The 23,124-nt window shown below is 43.4% G+C and overlaps 1 protein-coding gene across 6 annotated transcripts in view; it reads left to right on the top strand.

Annotated features, from left to right (window-relative positions):
• ehbp1 (EH domain binding protein 1) overlaps positions 1 to 23,124 on the top strand; it is a 155,631-nt gene that overhangs the window by 127,916 nt on the left and 4,591 nt on the right. For all 6 annotated transcript variants that reach the window (XM_061746070.1, XM_061746068.1, XM_061746069.1 and 3 more), the window contains 2 exons: positions 16,505 to 16,604; positions 18,329 to 18,402. In XM_061746070.1, coding sequence (XP_061602054.1) covers positions 16,505 to 16,604; positions 18,329 to 18,402 — 174 coding nt within the window. The remainder of the gene's footprint in view (positions 1 to 16,504; positions 16,605 to 18,328; positions 18,403 to 23,124) is intronic.

The following is a 23,124-nucleotide window of genomic DNA, read 5'->3' as shown; positions in this document are numbered from 1 at the left end:
TGTTTCTCCACCCCTCTAAGCTCCTCAAATAGTTCACACCTCAGTGTGTATAAACAACCTGGCTCCGCCACAGTTTAGCCCCACAGGCCTTGGCTTATTTTATTTCAACAGCGGGTCCTGCGTGGCGGTTTTTAGTTCTGCAGCTGCATGTGGAAGAGAAAACGGGCGCTTCAGCCTGTTTTTTGCAGAAATAAAGAACCTTTTTTATTCTTTGTTACTGACTGTGATGTAACAGATGTCTGTTTTCAGGTTACAACATGGCGTCACGGTGATTTGTGATCGAATCAGCATCTGATTAGAGGCCATTAGTTCTAACTAGCCGTCTAATTTACTTGCATTCTGACTTCTTTGTGACTAATTTAGGCGGTTACGGTTTATTGTTTAGCTCTATTAGTTATGCATTGATTTAATATATATTTTAATGCTGATTTACAACTTTATTTAACATAGTGGTTATAAGTTAAAACTGAGAAATCAAGTCAGAGTAAAATAATTTAGCAGCTTTTAACTTGTTTGATGATCTATGCGTCGGTTTAAAAACATAAATGAGGTCACAGATTTCAGATGAATATTTTTATCATCCTGCACCGGACCCGGCTAGGTGGCACCGTTGACCTCCTCTTTGTGAGTTTTCTAACAAACTGCAGCGATGACGTAATTCCTCTCCCGGCCCGGCCACACTGGAGCAGAGCAGTCGGAGGAGAAAACGAACCCGGGGCCTAACAAATACATGAAGGTTTGGTTTTACTAAATCCCACAGATAATGGCTACTGTGTCAAAGACTAAAGATAGCGGGGGGGGGTTTGGTGGTGGCGGGTGGAGGGGGAGATTACTCCGGCGTTTTGCATCAGTTGCTTTCTGCTGGGTGGCCCTGCTTGTCAAAAAAAAAAAAAAAAAAAGAAGGGAGAGATGGATAGAAAAAGAGAGGGAGAGAAAAGCATTTAACGCGGCACATTGAGAAGAAGAGGGCTCTTAATGCCATCAAAGCGAGGGGAGAAATCAGCCATTAATTTATTCTGGCCCTCACACACACACACACACACACACACACACAAAGACGGGCAGGCGTGCACACACACATGTGGCATGTACACTTAGTCTGCCGTTTCCTCCGATTGTTCAGTAACATCTGGTCTGGGAAGCCCACCAGCACCCAGATCCACCAAATGTTAGCACCGCTCCTCATTTCTCTCTTTGTGTGCGTGTGTGTGTGTGTGTGTGTGTGTGTGTGTGTGTGTGTGTGTGTGCGTGCGTCCACCCATTAAATGGTTTGTGTGTGGACTGAATTATAGCCTTGACGTGAGGAGAAATTTTTTGCTCTAAGATTCAGGAGGAGGAGCAGATGACTATGCTATTCATTGGCTGATAAGAACTGATGGAGAGGTTAATAAGCTACACACCCGGGTCACCGCAGGCTTTTTACCGGGCTACAGAGGAGAAACGAGGACGATGATGATGATGAGTGTGTGTGTGAAGGCGGGGGTTGTCAGGCAGTGGAGGGGCTGCACCTCTTGAGTATCTGTACGTTTGACATGCCTTTAAATGTCTTGTCAAACTTTCTGTCACACTGAATTACTAAATTCTGACTTTTTCCGGGTGAAAGTTTTTGAGCATGTGCTTTGGAGGGCAGCACAGCAGGATGAGCAAAAACTTCTTAGTATTTACATCTTCTCATCAAAAACCAAGTTAGGATGATACATCAGTGCATTTGTGCACCATTTGCTCATCATTATCCATGTTGGGGCTGCAGGGGCAGCAGCCTAAGCCGGTGGTCCAGACCTGTCCCCCCCCAGAGGAATACCAGTGTCCCAAAGCAAGCTGAAAGATGCAGTCTTTCCAGCATGTCCTGGGTCGCCCTTGGGCCTCCTAGGCCCAATCCCAATACTCCCCCTACTTTCTTTCACTAGCCCTACTTTCTATCACTACCCCTAAAAAACAAGGGACAGATTTTAGGGCACTTGAAATCTTCCCAGGGGCTTGTCCCAATACTCCCCCTACTCTTACTTTCAGCACCAACACTAAAATCAGGAAGCTGAGAGCCAAAAGCTGTTTTAATTTCAGCTGTAGCGCTGTTAATATGCCACTTTATTAAGTTTTAATATTTTTTCAGGCGTAAAAGTAACCGTTAAGATCCCCAACCTGGGCTCAGTTTATCCAAATAACGCCTGTTAAGAAATTTGACCCGATGTTTTCGGAGATGAGAAGAACCGCTGGCTCGGAGCAGCAGCAGCCGGAGTACAGACGTGATCGTGCTGCGCCGTCGTCCCGCGGAGAAACCTGCAGCTCTGTTGAGAATTACGGCTGGCTGAAATAAATCATTTAGGAAGATAAATGTTGGTTTAATAGATGAAATCTAACAGTTGTAGCTACGCCTGTTAAGAAATTTGCTCCGAAAATTTTGAGATTTCTGCCTGTCGGCTCCGGAGCTGATTTATGGTTCCGCGTTAAATCGATGCAGAGCCTACGGCGTAGGGTACGTAACCTACGCCGTAGACTCTGCGTTGGTGTAACGCGGAACCATAAATCAGCCTTTATTCTGGCGAGGTTTGAAAAAGACTTTGCAACAACGGGCAAACGAGTGATTATGTACCTTCACTGAGTGAATATTATGAAAGTAAAATATATATTTCTCGCTAGAAATCTAATCAAAATGCATTTTTATGCAGAAACTAACTCAAAATATTGATTTTATTCACAAAAAAATAAGAAATTTCCGCCATGTTTTTTTTTTTATTCAGTCCGCACATGACGACGAAAAGCATTCTGGGAAATGTTTCTGGCCCTAGATCAAGTAGTGAGGATCGGAAATCCCTACATCCGTAGGGACAGATTCATAGCCACTACACTAGTTTTCTTCACTAGCCCTAGATGGAAAGAGGAATTGGGACACCACTACCCTCACGGGAACGCGCAAAATTTAGGGGTAGGGATGAAAACTAGGGGTAGTGATTAGTAAGTAGTGATAAGTTAGTATTGGGACAGGGCCCTTCTGGTTAGACATGCCCTGAACTTCTCCCCAGCGAGGCTTCTGGGACGTATCTCATCCAGAGGCCTGAACCACCTCAACTGGTATCTCTCTATGTGGACGAGGAACGACCAGCCACCCTGCAGAAGAATCTAGTTTTAGCTGCTTGTATCTGTGAGTTTGTTCTTTTCTGTCATTACTCACAGTTTGTGACCATAAGTGAGGGCAGGAACGTCAGTGGAAACTCAACTCCCTGTTCACCAAGAAAAAACAACGCTCAACGCAATATTCCCCCGGGTCTGCTGACCCTCAATAAACCCTGACTGATCCTCATCAGGCAAATACCATATAAAATGTTCACGTTTTTCATTGACTATTGAGGTAAACATCTTTGAATCCACATTTTAATATAAAAATGTGTCTGTAGGGTTCACAGTACTCTTTATTTTTCTGCTCCTTTGATGTAACTGAAACCACGGCCTCTTTCCACGATGAGGGGCAGTTTAGGCTCCGTCAGAGTGAGAGGATTCATAAGCAAATAAGGTGCAGATAATTCTCTAAATACTTCATACCTTTCAACCTAAAAAAACATTACTATCTGTCATCTGTCATTGGTTTGTTAGATGGTTTTCATATTGTTTATTGTATTAGAGGCTTGCTGCATTGTAATGCTGCATTTTATTACTTAAAATGTCACTTATCCACTATCTCATAGAGTTTATTTGATTTGAAACCGTTTCTGTCACACAGACTTATTTTGGCATGATATTGGCCCTTGATATTTACCAGCTTTACTGATATCCTGATTGTAGTGTCTGCTGAACCAGCTTTATGCTCCTCCATCAAACATGTAAGTTATTCCCAACTTCCTCTTTTATTCCCTGATTTTTAGGCATTCCTACATTTAATTTCCAGTGTATATTTGCTCCTGTTCAGATGGATGTTGAGGTACCGTATATTGTGCTATGATCAGATAAATCAGTGATCCCTATCCTGCAATCTTCAATTTTATGTCTGTCTATTATATTCATAAAAACTAATCTTTTCTGGAATTGACAGAAAAATGGGAATAATCCCCTCTCCAGGGTGGAGTTTCTGCCACACATCAAACCTCTCAGAGAGGTCGTGAGCAGTTTTGATAACTGTGTCATGTTTCTTTCATCTTTGGTTGTGTCCAATTTAGCGTTTAGAAGTCTCTTTAGCGTGCTGAAGTCTACTTCACAGATTAAAACTTCTTCACGTCCTGGGCTTTGATCTCAGACATATTCAGAAATCCCCTCTCACTACTTGGCAGCACATAAATGCTGATCAGTGTAGCTACATTGTTGTCCATTTTTCCCTTTACAATCATGTATCTCTAGCCTAGAAATCAAGACATACCCCCATCAAATTGTAATTAGTTTTGATGGATGGTTTCTGTTGCTCTGGATACATCACCTTGTTCGTTGCTCTGATTGGTTGTAGTGCTATCAAACTGACCCTTGCATGGGGAGGCCCGACAAATGGTTTTTAGGCCCTACAAATTTCTACATGAGAACGTATCTGGGTCAATGACGCCTATATTTTCTGAAAAACAGATTTTTTTTTCAATTCAAAAAAGGATAAAAATGGATAAGAAAATACCAGATATATAAACTATCTGTCCCACATATGGACTCACTTGAATTTGACAAAAAATACTAGTTATTTGGGATTTTGTTGTCGTTTTAAGCGTCAAAATGTCATGTGGTGCGACCGTCCGACCATGACTCCTGTTTTGAAAACCTTTTTTAAAATCACTCTAAATGTATTTAAATCAATCTACTGCCCTATCTGGCATGATTTCCAAAGTATCTTGTAGTGTGTAAGATTGCAACACATTTGTATTTATATTTCCATCATAATATACAAACGAAGTTTGACTGATGATGTCCATTTTATGAAATATCCTGTGGTGCGACCATTAAAAAAACAACCATTTTTGTATAATACTGAAAACTTGTAAAAAAAAAAAAAAGGTGTCAAGATGTTAAGGAAATTAATTTTAATATGAATCATGGTTGCACCACATGACCTTTTTTTAAGGCTATAGTGCCAATTCATGTTGACAATAGACAATAGATATTCTTTTTTTATTATTTTAAAATTGACCTGTTGAAAATCCTTATTCGTCATTGACCCATCTCCATCTTTGAGAAATAATTTTCTAGTTTCTTCAAAGATCTGGTGGGTTTTTAGTGCCTGATTAAAAATAAACTTAGCTTGTGTTTTTTGTTGTTTCACTGTACCTTTGAGATCCCTCCTTGCTATCGTCTCAGCTCAGTTTCAACCGTTTCTGCTGCAGTCGGCTCTACTAGTCCATGTTTCTCCAAGTCCTCCTTCACTTCCCTCAGGCTGGGGTTTGAGTTCCCATCTCCCAGTGTTTCTTCATCCTGGTAAATGCAGTCTGAAGCTGATGTTTCTCCTTCAGGATCCTGTCAGCGCTGTGTTCCTTTCTCTTTTGGACAACCTCTGTTGCATAACCAGGATAGAAAAAGAGCACTTAACCTCTGAGTTGTGTTTACTTCTTACAAGTCCCCCTCAAAAGTCTCACGGTGGTGGCGAGCTCCAGAAAGTTGACACTGATGGGTCTTGCTGGCTCCTCCAGCAGGTCTCTACGCCGCGGCCGGCGTGTTCTCTGGATCTGCAAGTTAAAGTCCTCCGGCTGCTGTAGTTCATGTTGGAACAGGTCCTGTAAGATTTGACCGCCGACTCACCGTCTTTCCCCTCCAGCACCCCATAGATGCGAATATTGTTTCTTCTTGATCGAGATTCCAAGTCAGTCAACTCTTCGTGGAGGGTTTTTTGGTGCTCCAAGGAGACGATGAGAGTTGTTTTCCTCCCGTTTTCCAACTGCTTGAAATCTTGTTTGAAGTCCTCTCACTGTTTTCATGTCAGCGTGTCTTCCACCCAAACCAGAAGCCAAAAATAAGCACTTTTTTAAAAGGGATTTAGTTAATTTACATAATACAATTGAGTTATTAACTGTGAACAACTTTCAACAATTTAATTTAGCATAATTCCTTTTGTTTTGCACAGTTATCATTCTAAAAGTAAGAAATTCTCTGAGTAAGAACACTTAACTATACAGTTCAGAAGTCAAATGATAAAAATGTGCTTTTAATTGAAACCCAGCGTAAATAGTGATGTTTAAAGGAGGTGACCGTTTCATCAGAACTCACTTATTCGGGAAGTAAGAGCTACAAGTGAGAGGAATAAACACAAAAACCATTCAGCACAGTCAGTCGAACTTCATTTGTACGTCAGTTTTTATACAACAGAGCTGCTTCAGTTGTTTTAATCCTGACAACACAGTAAACCTGTCCCTGGTGACCTGAGGCTTCTGCCTGCCTCTTAGCACGCATCTACAGGTCTGACATCTAAAACCTCCACATCCTCTGCAGATATCCATTAGTAAAGTAAAGATGTGCACCTGTCTAAAATGTTTAGTGGTTTATTGTAAACATAATAAAGCATTCATGTTCTGTCTGCATGCGTGTTAACCAGTATTTCATCTCCAAGTGTGGCTTTACTGTCACTCACAGACACAACTCCTGTGGTTTTTATGTCCCACTATTCCCCCGAGGCTACAGGCAAGCACCCCAACTGAGCCGAGGACAAAACACCTCGACAGAACAAAACAGAGCGTCTCTCACTACTTGTGTTCTCTCTCATACTTCTGTAACGCTGTAACTCGGGACATGACATGTCCAGAATAACCAGGAAGGTTTTGCTGCAGATTGTTGAGAGATAAAATAAAGACATTTTTTGGAGCACTTGTCAATATCTATAGGATTTATTGAAGTCAAATTCACGTATCCAAGCAGTTGTAATGAATCTAAACGCGAGTCGTCTGCATGGTATTACCAGGTGCTGCTGAGGATGTTTTCCCAGGGGTCTTCGGGGGCTGGTATTGATGTTGTCGGTTGAAAACTCTCCCTCAGTTTGTGTTGTAGTGCTAAAAGAAGCCACTTCCACAGATCCAAGCAAAAGGGTGTCATTCTGAAAAATAGAAAAAGGCTCCCAGCAGCACCTTAGCATGGGGTCTCCCACTCCTCTGCTCTCATATCTGCTTTTGTTCCAGAGCTAATAGGGAGGCGCCAGGCCCCTTTCCTGCTCCCTATCACCCACTCACCTTAATAATAAAAGAGAGCCCTCTGTTTAAAGGAGCTAGCAGGAGCTGGTGAAGATCACGCTGGTAATAGGATGATGCCTTCTTGCCTTTTGTCATGAGATTATGAACGGGGATAGCCTCTCCTCTCCGCTCCTTCACTCGTCTTTACTCTTCCCACACACAGCTACAGGCGTCCTGGAGGGCCCTGTCGAGCTGGAGTGGCGACAGGCGTAACTGGGGCTTTGTTGCTCTGCTTGTATGTTAAAAGACTCGCTAATGAAATACCTTTTAGGGGGTATCGGCAGGTGAGCGCCCCAATCAGGCGTTTCAGCAATAAAAAAAAAAAAATAGAAACCCACACAGCCGCACGTATGTTCTCATCTCCTCCTCTGCCTCCTCTCCTCGATATTAATTACCTGAAGTGCCATGGCCCTGCAAGAAAGCGCTCCATTCCCCCCTTCTTCTTCTTCTTCTTCTGCTTCTCTTCTTCTCTTCATCCAGTAGTACAACAGCCACAGCTAAGGGGCGGGGGGAGGGGGGGAGGGTGCACGCAACAGAAAGACAAATGATAATAGTGGTAATGAACAAGGGGGCCAATAATGAGAACGGTAATTGAGAAATGCAGTGTGGTGGGCCTCCTGATTTTCCTTTTTCAGCCCAGAGCCAAGTGGAGACGCGGTGAAAATCATCTTATTTGGAGCTCTGCTAAACAGTTGGTGTAGAGCGGCGCAGAGAGCCGGGGTGTCTGACGCTAAAGCGAGCTGACAGGCGTGGCGTGGTGATACACAGGCCTAATGTACCAGGGAGTGTTTAGTCCCCGTCCACTTCAGATCAGGGTTTCTTCCTCTTCTGACATGGAGCAGCAACGATCCCACCTGTGTGTTACTCTCACAATGACTGTGCTGTAGGGATGGGCGGTATGGACTAAAAAATGTATCACGATCATTTCTGGCATTTATCCCGATAACCATAGAAATGATGATAAAAGAAATATCAATTCAACTCCACCTTTGTAACTATAAATCTATCACCACATTCAGTCTTTGGAGCCCCCAAAACACTGCTCTAAAAGATACTAAATACTACTAAACTACACCAATTATTACACCACTCTGGTGGAGACCTCAGCAGCAGCTGTTATATATAATAATATGTTATATATAATAATATATAATGTAAAATATATAATAAATTACTTGTATTGCCATCCTTTGCACCCACTGTTTTTTTGCAGACTCTGCATATAATAGATGATGTTTGCTCCTCGTCACTGTTTTTAAATCCAAACCAGTTCCAGAGCTGGAGCTGGAGCCTCGTTTAACAACGAGTGCCTCTCTCTCAGATCTGCCTTCCGCCATGTTTGTTACACAAAAACCTCATCAATGCGAATTTATCGTTTATACTGCGAAATGACAAATTCTTAACTCTCAATTCTCGTGGGGAATTTCTTTGACGGTATATCGTGAACGGTAAAATATCGCCCATTCCTAGTGTGCTGTTTACTTTTGAAGTACATTTTAAATGATAAACGCGCTGCAGAGCCATGCATGCACCAGACACCTGCTGTGTGATCATCACACGTGCCTCTGTGCATTCGAGGCTCTGTCTTCATGTACTTTGCTTCCACTTAATTGAAGTTGCTGGTGAGAGTTGTTTTTTTTTTTTACTCACCTCGCCTACCTTTCTCGTTTGTTAGTTTCTTTCTGTTTCTCTGGCGGCCCTCTCACCCAGGCTGTGATAAAGACGGGCGGTCTGGCCTCTCACAGACAGAGGCTGCCTCCACCAGCCCATAGTCTGCCACTCTCTGATAATGTTTATTGATTTGTAGCAAAAACACAATTTGATGGAGTTGAGGGGGGAGAAGGAGGGGGGTGATGCTGGCGGAGGGAGGCGAGGAGGGAGGGGGGAGTGCATGTGTGATTGTCACGGCTTGGCTGGTTCTGCTAGACAAATAGAGAAAAGTCCTCCAGGACTGGCATTAGCTTTGTTGGGCTCCGACTGCTATTTAGTCAGTTTTTACACAATAATATTAGAAAATCAAACAGCGTCACTTTAAACGCAACACGCGTTTGATGGAAATACTTTAAATGAGAGGGCGTGAAAATTGAAAGAGGAGAATACCTCAGAGAAAAGACTCGGCATAACTGACTTATCTCGTGCAAATACACTCCTCATCCTTGTGTTTGAGCAGGAGGAGATGTGCGTCTCTGCGTGAGCGTGTGCGGGATGAAACCTGCTAATATGAACATTTCATCTGCAGAGTCGCTCTATTATGTGAATTGTTTGCTCGTTCTCCCACCGCTACGGAGGAACGAGAGGTGTCTGGAGGTGGCTCTGCTGTTAGCTTTGAGGTCAGATGTGTTTGCTCGCGGGTGTGTGTGTGTGGTTGTGTGTGTGGGTGTGGGTGTGGGTGTGTATGTGTGTGTGTGGGTGCATATATTAGCAGAACAAACCTCTTGTCAAAAGTTCAAACAGCATCCCTACAAGAGCTGCTCATTAAAAAGCACTTTGACGATCCTACTTCATTTATTTATTTATTTTTAACCATCGTCAGTTCATCACTTCCTTGAACATCACTCATTATTACAGCCAACTGATGAATAAAACTGTAAAACAGTTACTTTTGAAAACATGAATCCTCATTTCTGCTCCATCTTTGGCCGAGAGGTTTAGACCTTTTTCATAGTCGACATTTTGAGTTTTGCTGAATGTAAAATACAGGTGAGGAACATTTATTTAACAATGTAACAGTTCAGGTGAAAGTGCAGATGACTGAAATACAAACTTCAGTGAAAAAGCAATTATATATTCAGTCATTAAATGCACTGGGAGGTTTACTGGTTTGACGAGTCAAACAGGTAAATGTACCTGTTGTGCTGCTCTTATGCTCAGAACACTGTTCTCGGTTCAGATTCACGATCATGTAAATCAGAGTAAAGTTGGAGTATAAATACACCTCAGGCGCCGCGCTCGGTGAAAATGATGCACCCTGTTATGTTTAGTTTTTCCAACATCTGTACGGCTTTTACAGTAAAAATCTGCCTGCTGGTCCTTGAAAATAGATTACCAACATAAAGTGAAGCTTCCTTAAAAGAAATCCAGTGAGAAATGTGTGATGTACGATCTCCTCGCGTCACATCCATGATAATTACCAGATGATTGTCAAAATGTTTTTAACGTGTTTTATAATGTAAAAGCATCAAACCAGGGGGGTGTAAGTTTATCTCACACAGATTACAACGTTAATATCATGGGTCATTGTTGCTTTTCAACTAATTTGTTCGTGATTATATGTTTTCAATATAAATACAACTATAGATTCGAAAGGAGATCTCTGGTAAAGAATTACATTTAATGACCAAAGCATTTGTGTTTAAATTTTTCCAGGGATCCGTTTGCAGTATTTGATGCTTACATTTGAACTTATTATGTGAGGAGGTTGGCAGCATTTTCTACTCAAACTGGCTCCTTGATGAACAGAAGTAATTGTTACTTCAAATCTGCTGTTTTCACCGCTGAGTTTGTTAATTATCAGGAAAAAGGAGTGAGACCCGATAACAAGGTTGGTCTTCATTGTGATGTGACTGAGTCTCAGCTTCAGCTCCTCGTGTGGACGTCAGTGACCGGGGTCGGGTCTGACGTATTATCTAATTATAATAATTCAGCAGGCCCTTTATGATTGAATAAAACCTGTAGGTCATCTCGCTTCCTCGGAGCTCTGTCGCTCCCCTCTTCCACGTCCTCTGCTCTTTCCTCCACCTCCTTTTGTGATTTGTAAAGCAAGCAGTGGTTGACAAATGACACCAGTGGAAAAGGCACTCATTGTGCCACCGTGTGTGAGAGGAGGGTTTTTTTTCTTTCTTTTTTCTGGTATTTTAGTTTTTTCTCCTCTGTCTGTCTGGGCGGTGGAGGAAGGGAGCGAGGTGAGAGCGTGAATCGGTTAATGTGCCCCATTCAGCAGACATTATACACAGGTTCAATAAAGCAGGAATCTGCTCTATGCGCTGGAGCCATTGTGCTATTGAGGACGGCTAAAAAGGCCTCGCACAAGACTCCCCGGAGGAAGAAAATAAAAGCACCTCTTCAGGAGAGAGCAGCTGAGAATGGGGGCGAGCAGGAGACACGACGCGGGAGGAGTTGTACGCTCAGATCAGCAGTTCATATTACTGCGTTGTGAGCGGGAACAACTGTTGCATGAACCAAAGTCTCACTCTGCCTTTTGTATTGTGGCTGAAACAGAAATGACGGGAGAGAGTTGAGATTTACCTCAACGGAAAGGGTTTGGATGATGTTTTTGATCCACCCTGAATCTGCTCGCTCTCTCCATCTCTCCGTCCTCTTCCTAACAAGATCCTCTCCCACTCCCGTTAATTAAATCAAGCCTTCAGTTGGCCACTTTTACCCCCTCCCCTCCAGATCTCTCTGATTAGGCCGGCCCCTGTCATGCATATTCACATCGCCGCAGTGACAGCCTTTTAACGAGCTCTTACCTAATCACAGGAAACAATGTTCATCCTGTTCTCTTTTGTTCCTTCTCTTCTGCTTTCCTTTCATGTGTCTTTGGCTTTCATCTTTCCTGATCCCCGCTGATATCAGCCAGGCCCGGGCGGTTTGGATGGGAGAGACACAAGCGCAAGCTCGGGCCCTAAATAAACCGCAATTGAGAAAGTGACTTGAGCACAGACGACAAGTTCAGCTCCATCTCCTCCCTTCCCCTCCTCCCCGTCTTCCTCCTCCTCCTCTCCGCCTTTATACAAGTCCGATAGACAAATTGGATTAACAGCTATTGGATTAAAAAGACAAAATGGTGGGATAAGAAACGAGAGGAACGTCGTCTGATCGCTCGTTTCTCTTTCTGTTTCATTCGTTCGCCAGACTCCAGGGAGGAGATGATGGAGGGATGACAGACGCAGCTGTTCCAGCTCGTGTTGTTACTGTAACTCATGACGTCGTCGTCCATAAGTGGTCGGACGGCCTCGTGATGCCTCCGCTGCGCCGCCGCTCAAAATCTCTGACCTCTGCATCTAATTCAGTTTACCACTATAAGAAACGACACGGAAAATGGTCGTTTTAAGCTGAATTTTGCTGGTTTGATCATTATAAATGTTATTACTCTATGCTTTTGCATTTTTATATAAGCAAAAAATTAAGGGAAAAATTTGACTTGAATGAAATTGTGACGTTAAATGACAAACGCTTTAAACTTGCATAATGAAATTGGGTGTCAACCTGTTGTAGTTCCTGAAAATATGGTAACCTCACTGAATATTTATAAAGTAAAGGCTTCCATGTGTTTAGTGAGGGCTCTCATTGAAGCAGAAAACCAGCGCCGGCCGGCCGGCAGCAGCAGCCGCAGTTTGACCACCTCAGGGTGGGTTTCATTATTCCTATCTACCCTGAATGGAACAGTGGCCGAGATGGTTATCTTAATCTTTGGCTACAGAGGCTCACTCTGACTTTTTTTTTTTTCTCTCCCCCCTTTCCATTTCTCCCTTCCCTTATTTCCCTGGCTTACTATCTCTGCTATTGATTTAAACACACTGGCTGGTGCTGGCCCAGCCTTTCCTCGGTGCCTCCAGGATCTCCCTCTACGCGTTAGCGGTTCGTGTCGTTGCATCCCGGGTGTGTTTGTGTCTCCGAGTCTGAGTGAAACAAGAGAAGAGGGAGACGGACAATCAGATAGAAGGGCTGTCGTCGTCTATCGGTTTAATCTCAGCTCTGCGTGCGCGTCTGAGTTGATTGCATCTTCTGTTTCTCCCCATCACGACCGCATCGATGGCTGATGTAACACTAAACATGATATTAATGACGATAAAGTTTCCTGTACCTGAGGAAACCCTGCACGCGTCGTCTCCACCAGGCGTGTTTCACTAATCCTTTGATGTCCTGATCAAACATGGTATCGGTTGCCAAATTTATTGCCTCAGCCTCGGCAGAGTTTGGCTTGTTCCTGCTTTGTGTTGAGCGCTGAGAAGTGGCGTGTAAGGCGGGCAGCAAGACCCAGAATGCAACCTGCCAAACTGCCAGATGCTTTGATCCAAGATGGCCCCCTGAGAGCCAGCATGGATCCACAGTTTCTCCGAGCCAAGGCTTGATTCACAGATGCAGTGTCAGCACTGCGTGCCAGGGATATTTACACCATTTGTCTTCCTACAACATTCAGCAGTTTTTTTTTTCTCTTGTTGTCACTTTTAGCATATGTTTCACTGAATGAATGCATTTAAATGAAAACAGTGTTGTTACAGTTGGAATCAAACCTCCAGACTGCATTAGACCTTCAGTAATTACCTCAATTATTGCTTTCAACTCATTATACCCAGTACTGGAGTTGTAAAAAAAAATCAGGGGGGATGGTGGATTTTATCATATGGGGACAGATAATTTGTGCTGATTACAAATAATATAATATATTACAAATAATAGCAGTGACCAAAACACCTGCAGAAATACTGCAGGAATGACATAGCAACAGTTAAATGCAGCCTTGTGTAAGCTTTAAATATCCACTGGGCTTACATCAAATACATCAAAACAATCACAACAATAAAAAACTGTTTTCTGAACTTATCAATATGACTCTGTCCTTCACAGGATAAGTAAAATGGATCACTGCAAAAACTCAAAATCTTAACAAGAATATTTGTCTTATTTCTAGTTAAAATGTATCATTTTAGTAAAAATAATCTCTTAACACTTAAAACAAGACTCATCACTGGAAACAACAACAATTTTCACCTGTTTCAAGTAGATTTTCACTTCAAATAAGTAGAAAAATCTGCCAGTGGAACAAGATTTTTTTTCTTTCAAGGAGATAAATCTTGTCCCACTGGCATATTTTTCTACTTATTTCAAGTGAAAATTTACTTGAAATGGGTAAAAAATGTTGAAATAGCAGTAAAACCACATTCATTGATGAAATGACATAAGGTATGGAAAGGGGGGGTGGCAGTTTTACAGGGGGGATGATCTGAATGAATCTCCCCTCAACTCCAGTACTGATTATACCTGATGTGTAATTTAGATCTGTACATTTAATTAAAGCTTATTTTAACATTTCCAGCTTCTTAAATGATTAGATTTATCTCGGTTACATCTAAAATTTAAGTTTGGTGGAGTAGGTTTGGATTAAAAGATGCTAAAGATGCTGTGACAGCAAAACAGCTGTTTTTCATGTTGTTTCTGCTGTGAAGTAAAAAGTTTCCCGTCGCTGCTTTCAGCTGGTAGAGGAAAGACGGCATTTGTGAGCCTGAAGAGAAATGGAGAAACTTAACTTCATTAAACGCACCTCTGTCTCTTTAAGAGTCAGGTGGCATCTGGAGGTCAGAGTTCAGCCCGGGAGAGGTTGGCTGACGGCAGCGTCCCGAGCAGCTGTCGAGTGTCCTGAAACCACTCATCCCTCCTTATTCCCTCCATCCCTGCTGCCCTCCATGACCATTCACCCTGATCTCTCTCTTCCCTCTTTCCTTTTATGCTTTTTTTTTTAACCTCCCTTCCCCTGACCTCCCTGCCTTTCTTTCCTCTCCTCCTTCCCTCTGTCTCCCACCCCTCCCGCCTTTCATGAGATGTGGCTGTTGGTTGGCCGGCTGCTGCTGGCTGACTAACGGTGGGGGATATAGCTTTATAATCCCCCTCGTCTTCCAGCCCGCCTCGCCACAATGTCACAGGAGCTTAATATTTGCCATTATTATTTGCTTGTTTTATTTGACTTGGAGGCAGCACAATGACCTGTCAGCACCGGCTTTATCCTCCCTCCGAGTGTCGTCCATTTCAAAAGTTGACTACAGTAATCCACAAGCCCCCGATTCTGCTAAATCCCGAAGCTTCCTTTCATTTGCTCGTTTTTCTTTCCTCTGACGCCCCCCCTCATCCCCGCCGCCGCTTCCTAAATGAAATTACATACATCTGCCGGCTCAGAGTATCACAAATGTCCACACACTCACCGGTGTCCACGCACACATCCACGCGTCCCCCTTTTGTCATCAGTGACGCGCCGGCCCGGTACTCCCTCCGCCTGGCAGCCACAGATTCTGTGTGTGGACCTTTTTCTTTTTTTGATTTTGATTCTATTTCATTTAATTTTTCCGGTTTTAAGCAGCTAATTTAGTTGTTTATTTACAGGTTGTTGTTATATGATTACACAAGACCTGACTGAATTAATGTAAGAAAAAACACACACTTGGTCTAAATTTGACTGAACTGTCCACTGAAGAAAGAAAAGAAAAGGGGGAAAACGCTGAGAGATAATAGCATAAGCCCTGAAACGACCCTTCATCCTTCCTCCTGTTTTCATCCATTTCTCGTCTTCAAAGACGTACTGAGTGTCGGATTAATGCTGCCGTCTCTGTTTAACTGACCTCGAAGTGCCTCAAAGCTCATGCGCCGATCTGACACAAAAACAGAGCCGGGTGATCGGACCCCGGCACAATTTATTCATTATGAACCCATTTTGCATGACAGCTAATTAACTCAAGTTTTGACAAAATGTAAGGTTAAACAGTGGAGAGGAAAAACTAAGCATGTGTGGATTTCAGCGCCATTTCAATAACTATAATAGACATTTAACCATATTCACGTTGCAGTTTCTGCAGTTATGCAGTAATAGAATAAATGTAAAGGATTGTTCGTGTTATATTATTAATGTCATGATATTAAAACCAAAGCTGCTTTTTTAAGGTGGGATTGTAATTGGAGAATAGGACTATTTTACTTAACCTTAAAGGTATTTATAAACCATCTTGAGTCTTGTTTGTGCATCAATCTCTTTAAGAGGCATCGCAGCTTCTCATCCTGTTGCTTTTCTCTTTTTTTTTGATCATTTTGCCACAGATGGATGATATATTTTTCCAAACACTCACAATCTCCTGGATTTAGTCCTCCGGGGCCATCACAGGCCCAGCGGGAGTCCAGCTCCCCTCTAAGTTTCTCCGCCTGAGCTGCGTGTCGGTTGTGTGCATCGTGCTGTACCTTGTAAGCAGGTTGTAGCGTAGCGCTTTGGCTCCTGGTGTGGACAAAATGTACATTAGCCATGGATCTGAGCCCTGCCGGCTGGATGTGTGTCAAGCAGGTATTACAGTACCTTTGTTTTTTACTGTAAAGGCCCACTGAGTGATTTGAATCGCTATACGGTGAAAGGCTTCACTCTGAAAGGACCCTCGCCGGTAATCGGCGAGTTAATCCCACCTATTGACGTTGTGGAGACACGGTGTGAAGTATGGCGATGTTTCCTCAACCGACGTGGGCGTTTGATGCAGGTGGTCGTGCTGGTTCCTCGGTGGAGTAAAGACTTCATCATTTATCTGCTTCATCTCCCTCATGTGCTCATGTCCGTGTGACGCACTTGACTTTTTGATATTTCTGCTGCATGAAGCCGGATGATGTTACAGAAGTTTTGTTTGTGTGGTTCCTAGGCAACAACAAGGAGGAGGAGGAGGCCATGATGCAGGAGTGGTTCATGCTGGTCAACAAGAAGAACGCCCTCATCCGGAGACAGAACCAGCTCTCGCTGCTGTACGTATCACACAGATATTCACTTTAATTCATTTGTGGAGACATCTACCTTGAGTTTGACAAATCCTTCCTGGCAAACATCTCGTCAGTATTCAACAGAGCTGGGTGGAGTAGTCAAAAATTGTACTCAAGTAAAAGTACTGTTACTTCAGAATAATTTGACTCAAGTAGAAGTAAAAAGTAGTCATCCAAATAATTACTTGAGTAAAAGTAAAAAAGTACTTGGTGAAAAAAACTACTCAAGTACTGAGTAACTGTTTTGTAACGTCTGATTTTATTTTTTTAACACACAACCATTCTAACAGACAAAAGTATAAAATAATCATCTTCAGGCAAATTAAATCAATAAAATAAATTAAAATGAATAAAAAATAGCTTAAATTAAAATAATCTTAAAGTAAATTCAAGTACTTTAATAAATAAATAAAATAATAACAGAATAAAAAAAATTTAAGCACAAGTAGCACAAAATTTCAAGCCTTTGTACTTTTCTTTTTTAACCAGGCAGAACGAGAACAAGCCCATGAACTCATAGAAACTCTGTGTGTGTTTGAGTCTGTGTAAATGTGACAAAACATGCAAAAACAAACATTTTTCCCAAAGAATCACCCAGTGATGTCATGAGATTGACGCGTACGCGGATAAAAGGGATAAAAGAAAAGTAACAGCTCAACGTAGCCTAATGTAGCGGAGTAAGAGAAACAGTTTCTTCTTCACAAATCTACTCAAGTAAAAGTAAAAAGTACAGTGATCCAAAACTACTCCTAAAAGTACAAAATTTCCCAAAACTTACTCAAGTAAATGTAACGGAGTAAATGTAACTCGTTACTACCCACCTCTGGTATTCAAGCATCCGATCAGACTCGTTGGAGCAGCACGAGGCGAGCGTGTACTCGCCACTCTATTCACCCGCTCTGTCTATCCACTCATTGATTTACATGTGGAAGGGATATGAAATCAATAGAAATGTGGCGATCGCTACTCTATCTCCAGTCTCTTTGTATGTGGTCAGCTGCGACAGGTGGAGACGTGCGCACACACACACACACACACACTCACACACACTCTCACACACACAAACGCTGCCTTTTCTTCATTTGCGGCTGCCGGGATTTCAAAGCGAGCAAATGGAGAAAAGATTGAAGTATTCATAATCACATTATATCGTGGAAAAGGGGAGGCTTTTAAAGTGGCCAATTGACAGAAGGGCTGATTATTAGCCCTCTCTGTTCCCCCTTTGAGGGTGCGAGCAGAAAAGGCGCCTGTGAAGGACAAATTCTATTACAGAGCAAATTAGCTCATTTTTTTAATATGGCTGAAAGAGGAAAGAATTCAATTTGTGACACACACACACACACACACACACACACACACACACACACACACACACACACACACACATGCATGGCCTCAGACGCAGACCTCACAGATGCATATTTACCCTGGTTTGATGCATTTTCACCACTTTTCCTCAAACCCATGTTTGTGTGCGCTCACACACACATTCACACACATTCACCCAGGGCTGTGTGTGAGTATCAGTCATGTGCAGTAGATTAATGTGAAGCAGGAGAAGGTTCAGGCAAGTGGCTGAATCGATGTTTATTAAAGGTTTCTTTAAGTACTTAATGATTTAGTCATTAACATATTGATGAACTTTGTTCTGTGTGTGTGTGTGCGTGCGCGTGTGTGTGTGTGTGTGTTATTTCTCTAACTTGCCGCAGGGAGAAAGAGCACGATCTGGAGAGACGATTTGAACTGCTGAACAGAGAGCTGAGAGCCATGCTGGCCATTGAGGGTAGGACACACACACACACACACACACACACACACACACACACAGGGAGGGGCTGCATGTGTCTACTTTTAATTCATTGCATAATTGAAACTCGTGTCAAGCACTTAAACTTGTGCCTTATAAGAGATTTTACTGGCAGTTTTTTTGTTGTGAGGGTTCATTTTGCTCTCGGTGACGGCGTCTCTCATTCACAACAAACAGCTTTGTTGTTTTCAGGTTTGGATAAAGGGATGAATCATTATTCACCTGTAGGGTTGAGAGTGCTCCTCACCTTTAGCTCAGCTGTTGATCGGCCTTCGACGAGGACCCGGAGCAGCGGTATTTGAATTCTGCGGCCTCTTCTTGATCAGGATTAAGATGCAAGCCTGCAAAGGGATTTCACTCCCCGATACTTGATCAATGTCTGGCCGCAGCCTGATTTGAAATGTAGCCACAGCTGCATTGAGAGAGAGTTCTGGCGGTTCTGAAAAACAGCGCTTTTATCATTGAAAGCTTGTTAACTATACCGCAGCCAGAAAAGCCGCCATTGTGTCGCATCAAAGTTGTCAGGGGGCCAGGGAAGTTTAATCCCCTTCGACTGCGTCCTCTTTGGCAAAATGAACCTTTTGCCAATCAATGCTAATTGATTTTGCTATTCGACATTGACCAGCATCGCCAACCCCCCTCCTCTTCTCTCCTCCTCTTCCTCCCCCCTGCAGCCGTCGGACAACCATTGTTATTTCGCCGGGCACCTGATAAGCTACCTGGTCCATAATAAATCAATTGTAATTAGCAAGAAAAGAGGAGGGCTGGGCTGAGTGGGGGTGGGGGGGCCGGGGCAGCGGTGCCTGCATCCATGTTGATTTCCTGCGTCGTCTCGGGCCGCTTTATTTATTTATATTTATCGAGCTGCTGCCTGAGTCAAACGGGAGGATTTTATCGTCTCTGCTTCACAAACAGCCGAGCTGCTTTAAATGTGAGCCGCGTTTTTTGTTTGTGTTTCAGCAGCTCAGAGTGTGTGTGCTCCGTCTTCTTTAAAGGCAGTGCCAACTTTTTCATATATTGGATTAGTATGATGTCGACTGGCTTGGCTGGTGTGTGTGTGTGTGTGTGTGTGTGTGGGTGTGTGTGTGTGTGTGAGGGAGAGAGAGAGATAGCGTGCAGCCGGGGTGGAGAGGTGGTGTGTGTCATGTCACCGCGGTCCTCTCTGCCTTCATGTGGACTTGTTGGATTTGCAGTTGACTAACTTATCAGCCGGCCTTATTTTCCTCCCTAAGGGAGGCACTTAACATTCACAGGCTCTTCCTTTTTGTAGCAGCCACAGATAGTTCTGAGCTGCTGGGAGGAAACCTGTGTGTGTGTGTGTGTGTGTGTGTGTGTGTGTGTGTGAGGATCTGTCTGTCTCCGTGTGCATGCATCGGTGTGTTTATGTCTCCCAGGTGTGTGTGTTGGAGCACACAGGTGTGTTGCCCTTATTTGGTGCTTGGGCAGGTCTATTGAGCGATGGCTGGGGGTGCGAGTAATTGCTGATTTGGTTGGCCAGTCAGTGACACAGACAGACAGAGATGGTGGGAGAAGGTGAGAGGAAACACACACACACACACACACACCCTGCTGAGAAAAACATATACCTGCAGCCATTCACACACACCCCTCTCCATCTGTCTCCTCCTTTCAGTCACAGACTGAATGACACTTCACACACACACACTCCTCAGGTTAGCTGACTGGCTAGAAGTCTGTTTGGAGACGATACAAATCCACAGATGTTTGATGTGAGCGTTTCTAGGACTGAGGAAGAATGAATCTGTGTTTACGCTGCAGACCAGAAGCGAGAAAGAAAACGCGCCTCACAATGATTTATTTTACACGTAATGCTGACGTGAACTCTCACGTCTCGTGACGATGAGGAGGAGAGAAGACTGAATAAAGTTCATGTCCTGTAGCTCTGAGGAGGTCTGAGCCTCTGAGCAGGTTCATAGCTCGGATCAATTCAGCCAATATAATCAGCAGATCAGTATAAAACTATGACTACGTTTACATGCAGTCAAAATTCGGGTTATTGCTAATATTCCGGTTACTGAAACATTGGGAATATTCCCTTTACATGGTAATTAATCATTCAGGATATCTGGATCAAACCAGCGACGCGCGGAGAACGTCATGACGTAATTACCGTCATTTCTGCTTCTTCTTCCTGTATCCAAATTCAAAACAAATCCTGCTTCGCGCAACTTTTCACTCACCTTCTTGTAAATCTTCTATCCCGGTACTTTCTACCGTCTACAAATGCAGAAATGTTCATATCCTTCATTACATTTTTGAAGTGATTAGTCTCCTCCTGGTCTTGTGTTTCTCCGTGTTTATAAGAACTTCCTGGACTCAAAAGACCAGGATTCCTTGCGAACAGAGCATGCGCAGAAAACAAATCCATGTTCCGTTTGATCGGGATATCCCGTTAGACGTTTACATGACCGAATATTCGGGTTTTAAAAGGAGTAACCCAGGGGTCGTATTGTGGTTTTTAAAAACCGGAATATGAGCAAATTTGGGTTATTCAAAGGGGTTTTTGGTGTTTACATGGCCGTGCAAATTCGGGTTATTGCCAATATTGGGGTTTCAAAAGGGTTATTGATGCATGTAAACGCAGTCATTGACGGTGAAGACACCAGGCAACAAAGTTGAGGCCTGTTGAGCGTCACATGCAGGTGGGTTTAGCAGAGCAGCTGAAGTTTACAGCAGCGTGGCGTCACGACTGATTAACGTCCAGCTGAGCAGGATGAGACAGGTGGAGACGTCCAGGCGGCGGCGGCTCCGCCTCTCGTTGTTGTAGGTGCCAGGCGGGACGATGCCATCTGCATGCCACGCTCTCGTCTCCCCGCCACCAAATTGATCCACTACGGCCTCTTTATCTGCTCACCGATTCCCACGCACGCAACGGCGCCTCGGCTCTCTTCAAGAGCCCGCGCGTGCGCGTGAGCGCGGGTTTTAAAGTGGACGCCCTCTCGCTGTCTAAAAGGGATTTATGCACAGCCGGGACCCCGACTTTTTCCTGTTACGGTTTGATATGATAAGCTTTTTTATATGTTTAAAATCAATATGTAATCCTATGCAGGAGCTTATCCCTCTCCACGACACACACACACACACACACACACTCGCATCATTTGTAAATCTATTTGGGCTTTGTAACACATCGGGGCGGTGCGCCACAGACCCTGATTGATTAGGTGCACTCTGCAATCCTATCACTTTTGATGATGTCGCCGACTCTTTCAGGGTTGCAAGTTGACTGGAAATGACGATAACAAGCGTCTTTGAGGATTCAGGAGACGAGTCTCCCTCACAGGGAGGATGGTTCAGGTGATTTTCAGCTGCTTTTCATTCACGTAGTGCAGAAACTACGAGAAAGGCTTTAAAAGTTCCCATCGTGTCCTCCCTGGACGTCCCCCCAACATCACGGGGTCAGCGACGCTGACGAGGTGTCTCATAACGATCGGTCACTTATGGAAGAACAAGGTCACGGCTCAGTTGGTTTGATCTAAACGTGTTTTTATAAATTTTCCTTCACACGAATACGTCTGTTATTAAGACTCCAGATGACTCCCGGTTTCCTTCATTTGTCTTGAACAACAAACATATGAGTGTAACATTTTAACTTGAGACTATACGTAAATATAAAAAAAATATAAGTATAATAATTTATCATTAAATATTTTCATGTTTCTGAGCCGTACTTTTTATGTGTATTTAAGTTAAAACTTTAAAAGATAAGAAACTTCCCCAACTTGACAAAACAGTTTGATTCCTGAAGAGATTTTTCTTTCTTTTTTTTTATCCCCAAGAAGACTTAATGTGAAGACAAAGAGATACAGAAACAGCCTTTCGAATGAGTTCTGACTTGTGACGCTCGAACGATTGGCTGTTTTACCCTCCAGACAATAAACACGGCCTAGAAAAATCAAAAGGCAGCGAGTTTAAACTGCCTTTGTAAAAAGCCTCGCTGCTGTTCTGATGAGACACAGGTGACACTTTAACGTCCCGTCCTTCCCCGAGTAGAAGTCCAGCCTGAAAGCTGCAGCAGAGTCTGGAGAAGTTCAGGACGCCTCAACGCTGAATGACTGTATTAGCACCGTTTAGCGTGTTATCACTCTCCCCCCTCTTTGATGCCACTTCAGCTCATTTGTTTGTGGTTTTTAGGTTGCGGCTGCTTTAATGAGAAACGTCCCGCAGCATCAAAGTCAGTTTGAGGTCTGGAGTTGGTCTGGACCTTGATATTTTTTTATTTTCTTCCTCATCGTTTACTTCCTGTTGTGCTTTGGATCATCGTTTTGTTTGACCTAGTTGGAGGTTAATTTTAGCTGTCGGACAGACGGCCCCACCTTTCTCCAGAAGAGTTTTCCATGATTCCGTCCTGTAGCTGGGGAGAAAAGCACCAACCATGATGCGTCCACCGCCGTGCCTGAGTGCTGGCATGAGGAGCTGGTATGTGGTCAACGCCACACTCTCGTGGTTTGTTTGACTTTGTGCTGCCATGTTGGAAATGGCCTCATAACCTTTGCCAACAACATTACTGATATCTTTCCCTTTTGGCGCTTTACTGGCAAACACCTAAATGCTCCAGACCGCCAACTGCTGCTTTTTATAGATGATCTGTTAATAAGATTTGATCAGCAGCTCCTCACTGCTGCTTCTACGGGGTTGATGAGGGGGAAAGTGAACTCGGTTTTTCACAAGTTCTGC

This window comes from Cololabis saira, chromosome 17 (assembly GCF_033807715.1).
Source record: "Cololabis saira isolate AMF1-May2022 chromosome 17, fColSai1.1, whole genome shotgun sequence".
NCBI classification, from domain to species: domain Eukaryota; kingdom Metazoa; phylum Chordata; class Actinopteri; order Beloniformes; family Belonidae; genus Cololabis; species Cololabis saira.
This window is presented reverse-complemented; position numbering and strand designations above follow the sequence as displayed.